Source organism: Cyprinodon variegatus, unplaced genomic scaffold (assembly GCF_000732505.1).
Source record: "Cyprinodon variegatus isolate N-32 unplaced genomic scaffold, C_variegatus-1.0 Scaffold478, whole genome shotgun sequence".
In the NCBI taxonomy this organism is placed as follows: Eukaryota; Metazoa; Chordata; class Actinopteri; order Cyprinodontiformes; family Cyprinodontidae; genus Cyprinodon; species Cyprinodon variegatus.
This window is the reverse complement of record NW_015150931.1, coordinates 26,921-38,220: the sequence shown is the minus strand read 5'-3', so window position 1 is coordinate 38,220 and position 11,300 is coordinate 26,921. Positions and strand designations below refer to the sequence as shown.

General features: G+C 35.4%; 1 protein-coding gene across 2 annotated transcripts in view; it reads left to right on the top strand.

Moving 5' to 3' along the window:
• Positions 1 to 11,300, top strand: part of nr3c1 (nuclear receptor subfamily 3 group C member 1) — a 92,530-nt gene that overhangs the window by 55,944 nt on the left and 25,286 nt on the right. The window contains exons 3-4 of one of the 2 annotated variants that reach the window (XM_015389870.1): positions 1,792 to 1,961; positions 5,503 to 5,529. In XM_015389870.1, coding sequence (XP_015245356.1) covers positions 1,792 to 1,961; positions 5,503 to 5,529 — 197 coding nt within the window. The remainder of the gene's footprint in view (positions 1 to 1,791; positions 1,962 to 5,502; positions 5,530 to 11,300) is intronic. The other variant, XM_015389871.1, reaches the window with a different exon arrangement.

The following is an 11,300-nucleotide window of genomic DNA, read 5'->3' as shown; positions in this document are numbered from 1 at the left end:
TATCTCTGAAACGACAGCAGCACATGTGACCATTGATTTATACAAAGGACTATTTTAACCCTTTAAAGCCCGGTCCAAGAATAAAACAAAACAGAAAATTACTTTTTTTTGGTTTGAAGTCCTTATTTGGCCTTTTAACAAAATATGTAAAAAGAAAAACAGAAATACATATTTGATATTAATAATTTATTACTATGCGATAAGTTAAGATTATTTTTTGTGTAGTCTTCTGCCCTCTGTTATCAGGTATATCTGATTGTGTAAAATAGGATTTTGAGCATAATTTTTACCATCAAATTATGCAAAAGGTTCAGACGCAAAACATTTCAGAAACCGTATGTATCAAATATGATACATTTGGCATTACAGGGTTAAGTGCACAAACCTGCACTAGGAGTAATAACCTTTTAGTCTATTTGGTGAGATTTTTGTCGTCAATAGGGTGTCAGCTTCACGCAGTTGAAGCTCCTCCTATTTGATGATGTGGTCCAGAGTGTAAACACTTTGCATCTGAAATGCAGATTGGTGAACTCCCTGCAGCGCCCACGGAAATCAATGCGTTCACCGCCTCCTGTGTGAACGCACCATTAGGAGGCTAATTGCCTTGAGAGGTTATTCTGCAAAACTTCATCTGTTACCGTCCTGCTTTGGTCCTTGGTCTTCATTTTTATTTTCTAATGTTCTCTAAAATAGCTCTTTTAAACAAAAGCTGTGATTATTAAGTGATAAAAGTAGACAGATTAATTCTGGTTACTATTTAGGTCATTTCTTAGTTTCAGCCTTTTGGGGTATCAAAGTAGAAGGGGGTGATTACAAATTCATGCAACGCTCTTCATATTTAATTTGAAAAACATTTTGAACACTGTAACGTTTTCTTTTTATTCCATAAACAACTTTTGGAAATAATTAGGAAGTAGTATTGTGGGAAAAAAAAGTGGGTTTTAGTGCCTTTGTGTGCTCCTATAGAGGTACATATAGACCTACTTTTTTCTTCATAAGCAAGCTTAGCAAAAGGATTGCTTCATAATTTTAATGTGCATTCCATTCTGTGTGCTATGAAATACCAGAGGAGAGTAAGGCTTGTTTAATGCGATCAAATTCCTGTCATAATCCTTCGGTACTCGTTTCTGCTTCATCTACAATTGCAGTACGAATGATTGCTGTAACTTTGGCTTTAATATTCGTTTTAGATGTTACGGTAACATCAATTATAAGGAAAGGGAAAACGAAAACCGCAAGTGTGTACACAGAAGGATTTAGCAAGGGTTTAATAGGCATTATAGTACAACTGGAGGCATGGCATGAGATTTGGAGCTTAGTCACCGGACAAAAAAACTGTTGCCAGGGATAAGCTGTATACGGTTTAGCTTATTTGCTTTTGTGCTCGTGAAAACACAAGCAGAGAGCTTGTTACAACAAATACTCTTAATTGTATATCACTTCATCTGAGTCGATATTTTTTTCAAATGCTAAACCAAATAAAACATTTAAATTTTTTTTATAATTGTGCTTCCAAATGTATTTTTTCTTCTATTTTCTAATACATTTTTAAAATATGTTGTGTATATTTTTTTACATCAGTCTGCTTCGAAGTGATTCCTTTGCGCCCCTCAAAACGACTTCTGTGTCTCCTAGCAACAATACAATATACAACTTTTTATACTGCAAATCAGGCCTCTGCAAGCTACATTCTTTCCGTCACTCTGTCAAGTTTCCATTCATGTTAAACACTCTTAGCATGTGTTTTTTTTTATTATTAAACCCTAATACCTTTTTCTGATTTTATTCCAGCCCATCAGCCAGAACTGGAGAAAACAACAGCACTTCAGCGACCGGCCAGTCCAAGCCTGGCGGGCAAGCCCATAAGATATGCCTGGTGTGCTCAGACGAGGCATCTGGATGCCATTACGGGGTGGTTACCTGTGGCAGCTGCAAGGTCTTCTTCAAGAGGGCTGTCGAAGGTTAGTCTTAGATTTCCACTCCACTGCGATCACAGTTGATTGATTTCTGTAAATGACCCACTCTTTGTAAACGGTTGATATTTCCATTAGTGGCGGAACAAGTTGCTTCTATGGAAATGTGTGGCTTTAATGCAGCTTTAGTAAAGTGTCAAAATGTTTTAAATGAGCAGCAATCGTAAAATATACATTTTTGCAAGAGTCAGTTTTTTACAGTTTTATTCCATCTTAAGCTTTTTGGTTTCTTTTTTTAATCCTCCTTAAATTCATTTTTCTAAATCAAAGTGTTGAGTAATTTGTTGACGGACTGTTTTCTTAGTGTTTGTTTAGATCTGGTCACCACATGTATTTCTTTTTCAATGTTGCAGAGATTAATTGACTAGTCATATTTAATTATTAGTAAAAACCTCCAAAGTAATCATGGATTGTCTAGGGGTGGAACGGTTGAAAAAGCTACTGTTGAAGTAATGGTTTAAGGATCAAAGATTTTCACTTGAAATCACCACTTGTATCGGGTAATTGGTTTAGAAATACCTGACATCATGAATAGATAATGTTTCAGGTGTGTATATAAAATATGTTTGCCTCACCTTGTAGCCTTGAACATAGGAAGTCATTCAATTTTCATTAAAGAGGAAAAACTTAGTCACTTAATCTCAACCTCAACAGCAATGTAGGATGTTCATCACAAAGATAATTTCACTGCAGAGCCAATATCGGCCCACTTCTGACACAACAAATATAGTCATTTCAGTGATTTAGTTTGGTCTCTTAATGTTCTAACATTTTACCAAGGTTTACTGTTTTTCAAAAGAAGTAGAATCTCTTTCCTTCCTCATCCTTGAACTATTGATGAATCACAAACTCCTGACATCTTTTTAGAGCCAACATATTTAACCTGTTTTTGCTAGATTGAGCAATTTTTTCCCGTTCTCTTGAGCAATCATTGTGGCAAAAACTCTTAAGTAATACACGTAGCATTTTTTTTCCCTAAAAGTTGATTATATACTAATATGTTTATGAATTGTGGGTTCAGACAAAGCCGTACAGTTATACAATTACTTCATGACATTCATATATAGGATTTTAATTCAGTATTATAAAGTCAGTTGAAAATAACTGTAGACATTTTATTTACATTATGGTTTTATAATGTGTTAATAAAGGGCGGGATCAGCTGTATAATCTATTTGAAATGTAGTCGGGGAGTGGACTGTCTCCTCTCCGCTCTGAATGCAGGCGGTGTTTGCTGCACACTGCTGTGACCACCTGTCAGTGCTTGGGAAGTGCGATGGGCTCACGGCGGCTCTTTAAAGATAATAATTGGTGCTCAACATGTAGCCATCAAAGTCTCAAGTAACACGCCGTCATTTAGCTAGTAGTTTCTGAGTTTTTTCTAAGTTGTTAAAGGGTCTGATTACTCAGTTGATGAAGCAACACAATCGCTAAGATTGCAACATTGAGAAAATTACTACCTGTATGAGCTAATCGTATCACTGCCAATGTCAGTAAACCATGTTGCTTTTGAAAAACATATGGCTGTTTATAAGTGCAACATTTCAGCACCCATAAACTATCCGTCTTGTTGACATCCTAAACAAATGCGCCTCGGCCAGCTGGAACAAATGATGCTAGTAAGTTCTATCAAGTATTGGATACTGTTGATGAATATATCACCTAATATACTGTATCCTTTTCTGATGTAGATCTGCTTTATACTAGTTAGCGTTGCTGTTTGCATTTCCACGAAATCTAAGTCTGAAAACCAAGCCTTTTTAAGTTAATGGACTGAGCTGTGCAGCATAGTTTTTTTTTTTTTTTCATACCGAGAACGAACCGTTCCATCCCTCATACTTTCCTGCAGTACAGTAGACTATTAACACAGCCTTTTTTATTCTCCATGCCACAAAATCCTTCTTTATCATCCAGTAGAGTATTAACTTATTTTATGCAGGCAAGCAATTTGCCTGTTTTTTCTTTTTCCTGAAATAATATTGGCGACAAAAGGAACGCGGCAGACGGACAAAATAACTTTTGGGTCTATGCTTTTTTTCTCTTGTGTTCCTTCCTGTTGTTTTACTCTTTCTGTCTTTTTACATTCTGTTCCTGTAGATATGTTCTTACTTTCTGGATGTTTTGTTTTTCCACAATTGATCATTGCTTGCACTCATCAGCTTGCAAAGCCTTGGTGAATAATAAATAAGCTAGTCTCTTAATTTGTATTGATCCAATGCTAACAAAGAACCAACTGCAAAGAGATGACCCTCACTAATCCTTTTCTCCCTGGTTGAGAGACCAGTAGCTCTTTCCTGCTTTCTCTCCATTTCATTTGCTACCTCTGTCCGCTTCCTCTGTAACCACAGCTACCATTCAGGGTGAGGTAATAGCTTATGAACAAACCTGCTTTCACAAATCATTACTCCTTATTTTACATGTTTGTCTAGCTTTTGCAAGACAGAAGTATACTTTTTCTTCATGCTAATTAGACTTAAAAAATGTATTAACCTTATGAAATATTGTTCACACAAAATTGATAAATTAAATATGTTTTAATTGATGTCTCAGGTTCATTATAAACATTTGTGAAAGACAGAGACTAGGGCTAAAACATGCTTTGAAAATGCTCTCAGAATGCTAAAAGACTGAGAAAAATGAAGAAAATAAATTTTTTTCATTCTTATTTAAAAGCGCAAAACAAAACAGCACAAGGAAGAACAGTTTGAATGAAGAAAAGTCTTTAAATTTTTACGCAAATTTTAGGAAGAATACAAAATTCTACATGTGCTAAAGCTGTTCTCGATTGATAATAAGAAATGAAGCCTTTTTTATTTTCTCCCCACAAGAAAAACTGGAAAGGCTTTATGAAAAATCTTGCATTCAATTGTTGAAAAGCTTCTAAAGCCAATAAAGCATTTAAAAGATTGCCTTAAAATAAGAAACACAACCATTTCTTTATAATATTTTGATTAAATTTATATAGCTTTTGATCTAAAACGTTCAATTCATAAGTTTCACCATTCTGTTATATAATAGCTTATTATGTTTCTATTAATTAATCGTGGACATTTTTATCTATTTGGTAAAAGATAAGATACTTTAAAAATGTTCATGGTGATCAGGCAATATTCTAGTTTTTTAATCATTTAAAGAGCCAATAAGTCAACATTTTAGGACATTTTCCACTTAGACGGGATTTGATGCAACCAGAACTACTTTATGCTACTGACATTTTCTACTGTATGTGGGAGGAAACACAAGAAAAATGTCGTATTTTTGTCTTTGATTATGAGCATTAAATAAGAGTTGGGTTTTTAGTTTTTCTTCCCTAGTACTAGAGCTTTTAACCGCATTTTAAACGCATGTCTTTGTTTTTGTTGTTCTTTTGCTTACCTGCTTTTACAATGTTGTGCTGATGTCCTCACGGATAAGACAGAACTGAACTGTCACTTTATCTGAAAAAGAAATCGCACTGAGAAAGTTATGTTTTGTCATTTTTGTTTTTCTCCCCCTTGTCTGTTCTCTTCTCATCATCTCTATGGTGAAGGATGGAGAGCACGGCAAAACACAGATGGTAAATAAATGCACTTTGTAACTGCATTAATAATAATAATATTAATGGTAACAATCATTGTAATTGTGATTATGATGAAAACTGTGTCATTTCTGATTCGCTCATGTCCCTGCATTCCTTCAGCACTAAAATATGAGCAGTCTGCCTACACATGCACTCAAGCCTCTGCTGCCAACTGTCTCTGAATGCATGCAGATCCTCTGACTTGATGAGTTAAAAAGCGCTGGTTTCCTTTGATTATTGTGCTCTTCAGCTCTAACTTCACCTACTTCACCTCTTCTCTAATGATCTTTAATCTCAAATTTGATGTCACAACCACCCTCCACTTTGCTTAATCCTCATCCGTTGACCCACTTTATCTCCGGATATCTGTCACTATGATGCTCAGGTGTTTAAAGGAATCGTTTTACAAGCTGTTATGGTGGGACTTTAGAGGTACATTGGTTGCAATAAATAATCCCTTTCATGCTTTTTGTTCTTTGGTTATTAAATTACAGCCCAGCCATACATTATCATTTATTATTATACATAATTATTTAGATTATTTTAATATTTAGTCATTTAACTGCTTAAATTGATCTAAGAACTATATTTCGATGTTCAGTAAACTGACCTATATTGTAATATTTCTTTTTCGTTCAGTATTGATTCCATTCATCAACCCCATTTTCCATCTCTTGACACATCTCTAAACTCTGGTCAGTAGATCAGACCATGATAAGACACTCAGCTGGCACATTTGACACCACAGATGGCTGTTTACGTTTTTTTGCTTGGATGACATTCTGCCGTGTTAGTGATGCCTTCAGATGACAGCCTGGGCATCGTCATTTTGTGTTTTTAACACTCACGCTACACACTAATAACTTGTCTGTTTTGAACAAGATCACTCTCCAGTTTTGAAGCTTTCTAGGCTTTAGTTTATTTTTTTTTTTTTTTAAATATGGTTTTTAGGATTTCCTTACAAAGGTCTCTGGACATCTAAACATTTTAGAGCAGGGGGGTCTCAAACTCAAATCCTCCAGGGTCGATGTCCTGCCACTTTTAGACGTGTCTCTGCTTCAACACAACCGACTCCAATATGAGCTCTTTAGCAGGGATTGACTGCTGCTCATGTGGTAGTTAAGCTATTTGATTCAGGTGTTAAGGGCAAGGGACACATGTAAAAGTAGCAGGACATCGGCCCTAGAAGATTTGAGTTTGAGACCCCTGGTTTAAAGGCTTCATATTAACTCATATTTTATTACAGAGTATTATCACACTGCTGCAGTTCTCTACCAGAGAGCTTTGGAGTCATTAATTTGCTCTCCTTTTCCATCCTCCACCCTGCGTGTGAAGTAGGATAACTTGATCCCTTTTTCAGCTTTGCTCACCCAAGTTTTGGGATTTTTGTCTGTTTTTTCTGTGTTTTCCAGTATTATCAGCATTACTCGGCCCTTTGCATATCCCTGCTCCTTGGAAGTATCTTAAGCTGTGTTAGAAATCGTAAAATCTCTGCTGTATGTTTTCTTGTCATCCCAATTTTGAAGATTATAAAGCTTCGTTTGCACCACAGTGAGTCTGGTTATTAGCTACTATTTATAATCCCCTTCACACTGGTAACTTCAATAAGGAAATCCTAAAAGGAGAGTGTTTATTTTAGCTTTAGATATGCAGGGGAATCAATGAGCTAATTCTTTGTCTGTCACATTAAGTCAGTGGGCCTCATGCAACAACATATTCACATTCTTGTCGTAAATTTCTCTGACTTTTTCTTCCCACATCAGATTCAACAAACGTTCTAAAAAATGATTGTGAATAAATTTGACGCAGACCACCTGTGCATAAGTTTGCAATAATGAGCTTTGATAATGTCATATAAGGCTGTGACCTCCCATGCTGTCAGAAGGCATTCATTCAGAAATGACAGTGGAAATGAAGATGAAAAGCTTTTCTGGTTCGAAGATTAAGGTTCAGCCACCTGAGAGCTGAACAGCAGAATTAAATGAACCAGTAAAAGCCAAGCAGTGGCAAATAAATTACAAGAGCTTCAAATCGAGTGGTTGCACTGTTACAGAAGTATGAATAAAATAATTCAATGAAAACTACTGGTGGGGGTAATATGATGTAAATGCTTAACATGAATTCAAGATCGATAAACCTGATGATGTTCTGCTAAATCTCCTTTTAAAACACGTGTACTGTAAAACTCTAGACCATGTTTGTCATTTTTTCGTTGCACTCTCATCACTCTAATGCATAAACATAGAAATGTTAACAGGGAAATTTGTAAAATAAAAAAAATAAAAAACAAAACACAACATTTCACATTTAGTGTAATAAGAAAGCCAAGGAGCTGCCATGCAGTGAAATGAACTCAAGTATTAGTACGTTGCTGAACTTTATATTTTCTGTTCCTTTTTTATTTCAATAATAGCTTGATCCCGCAAAGAGTTCACTGACTGCTCTTTCTTTTGAGGAAATTACAGCAAATTAAAGCAGTGACCTCTGGATAACGACATGTAGCCTTATAAAATTGGCATTTCCTTTTAAGTAACAACAAATGTGGTTGTTTAGTAAAAAACTAGGGTTGGGACTTGTATGTCTCTTACATACGGAAGAGGATTAGGGCCACTGAAAAAAAAAAAGTTAACTGATTTTTAAATTTTATTTCAGTTTAGTATGGGACTTTTATTTCAGTTTAGAATTCTGACTTGAATCTCAGAATTCTGACTTTTTTTTAGAGTTCTGACAGATAAACATGTTAGCATCAAGCCATAGCCATGTCTGTTGTAGAGACTAGCTCTCTTGTTTTAATGACCTTCTGCTACTCTAGTAATGAGGGGACATCAAAGTTGCCTAATTCCGTCATTTTCCACCAATGTGTCTCTGGCACTCTCAAACAACTCACATCTTTGTCAGTGAAGCTGAGTGCTCCCACATCTCTTCCTTCCCGTCTACATTAAGATCCAAAATTCTGAGATTAAAGTCAGAATTCTGAGAAAAAAGTCAGAATTCTAAAATTAAAGTCAGAATTCTGACTTTTTTTCCAATACTAAATTGAAATAAAATTTTAAAATCAGTAGACTTTTTTCTTTTTTTACAGTGGCCCAATCCTCTTCCGTACTTACGTCTAGTCTAAAGCACTCGTAAAATTAGTTCTTACCCGAGAGCAGATTAGAATTAGGAGAAAAATGGTGAATGCGACATTTTCTCCTAAATCACTTGTAGAACATTTTGATTGTATAAAACGCTTGCATGAGGCCCACTGTCAGCTACATTTCTGTTTTTTTTTTTGTCATTATATTTGTCAGATGTGCACTGTGGTGGAAGATTTGAGAAAATATAACCTGAACCTTTTTTTAGTACTCTTCACAAAATAATGCTGGGAGCCTAACAAGCTGGATATTTAGAGGCACTTTAGCCTGGCTCTGTTTTCATGCATCAAATAGGCACGCTACTACTTTCCTAGCATGCAGCTTTACTTTTAAGAGAATATTACAGTCCTTGAGTTTTGACCTCTTTAGATTTTCACTCCATAACCCTCCAAGCAGGATGACCTAGTTTGTTAAAAAGAAAAAAGAATGTGGAAGAGAGATTCTATGTAGTTAGAGAAAATTAATGTCTCTCTGGAATTTTATTGGTTTCATATTTGACAACAATAAGACAACACATATAAGACAACAAGTCTTATATGTCCAAACAAAAATGTTATATTGAAGATATTGACTCTGTCTATGCTCAGTTGGACATGAGTTCCCTAAAACGCTGAATAATTTAAAGAAAATAGTTAGGGGTGTCAATAAATGAGCTGTCATGGATATGGTAAAATTTGTTCTTTTTTTTTTTCAAAGGATGAGAAATATATATATATATTTTTTTTTCACATTTATGAAAAGTGGTGTAATTATATGTTTACACACTCAAATATAGGAAACTAAAAAAATTAAAATCTGCTTTGCCATCTACAAATGCCCACATATCAGCAACCTTCACGGCAGGAGATGGCATCATTTTAGCCTGAGCTAATCATTTGCTTTATGTCCCAGATTCAGTGTTTGTTGATGATCAGGGCATCCAGAACGCAGCGCTACTGGAGTCGCTATTCACAAAGAAAATGACTTAATGCGTCATTTAGAGGAAACAAAGATGGCTGTGACTCATCCTGGTTAACCGAAAAGCCTGACTGTGATGCTCTGTACGTTCTGTGCATAACCGATGACAACTGAACAGTGATTGCAAAGATATATAATGTACACAATTAAAAGATTAACATTGCTCCATTAAATTATATAAGTATGTAAATTGGCATGTCCCTTGGAGCATTGTTTGAATGGTTAATCAGTCACAAAGATTTTTTTTTCTTCTTTTTTTTTTCTCAAAGCACCCACAGTGTAGGTAGGCACTTTGATGTGCAGACAACTGGTATAACTTCTTATTTTCTTACTCAGAGGTAGCTCACAGCCTTGATGCCGGAAGCCTTGATTCCCTTCATATAAAAATTCATACAAAAGTCTTATTATGCAGCCATTAAAAAACAAATTTTATTAGGACTGAGATGCCCTTAAGTTAAATTTTAGGAGGAGTTTTAGCTTTTTGATTCCACTTGGAGACCAACAGTCCAAACTGAGATTCTACAGTGCCAGAGGTGGTGTTTAAAATTGCACAATTTCAGTCAAAAATAGTCTAAACATTCTAAAAATACAGTAATATTAAATCAATAATTATTATTTTCAATTTTTTGCATTTAAACCCTCTGTGTGGGCAGACCTTCCTCATAGGATCAACTACAGTCTTAAGATGCAATGCTTAGATATTCTAGACCAGGCATCCCCCAAAGGGCCGCTGTCCTGCAAGTCTTAGAGGTTTCCCTGCTCCAGCAGAGCCGATTTACATTGATAGTTGATTAACAGGCGTTTGCTGAACTGCAATCATCAGAATCAGCTGTGCTAAAGCAGAGGAACCTCTAAAACCTGCTGGACAGTGGCCCTCCAGGACTGACTTTGGGGATGCCTATTCTAGACCTTTAGAAAAAGAAATTATCTGTAGCATAACCACACACCTACCATAAACTCTGTAACACAGACTGTTATGGTAGTTACAAATGTATCAGACGCTAACCTGTGATAAAACACATTCAGTTCGTTAGTGTTCCTCTTTTTCCTCCTTTTGTTGATAAACGAAATTTTCAAATTAGTGAATAAAACCTCAATTATCACTGTTCACAACAACACTAATTGCTTTTTTTCCCCTTCCTGGCATTGGTTGTATTAACTATTAAATTTTAATAGGTTGTACCATGCCAAACTTTATGATTTTACATTATTTACACCTCTACACTACAGAACTGCAGATATAGTTCACATCCTGATAAAAGAATTAAAGAATGCCATTTGGTTTATACATTGCCTTCCAGCTCTGGATATCAAAGATCTGCAGAGAGACTGTTATTAATAGAGCAGTCATTGTGGTCCCAAAGGGCTTTTTGTACATGCAAGTCAGTACTTTGAATGCAGCCTTGTTTCTGTGCAGATGACATCCTCTGCAGTCATGCTCCAGCTTCTCAGTAGGAAGCAACACCACTTCTACACAACTTATATCGACCCAGAAATAGAAGTTAGATAGAGAAAAGTGATAAACGGTAAAAAAGGAGCTAGATTTATTTGTATATTTTTAGCTATCTCATTTATATTTTATCACATATTCATTTTGGCCTTTGAGATGATTTATATATATATATATATATATATATATATATATATATATATATATATATATATATATATATATAT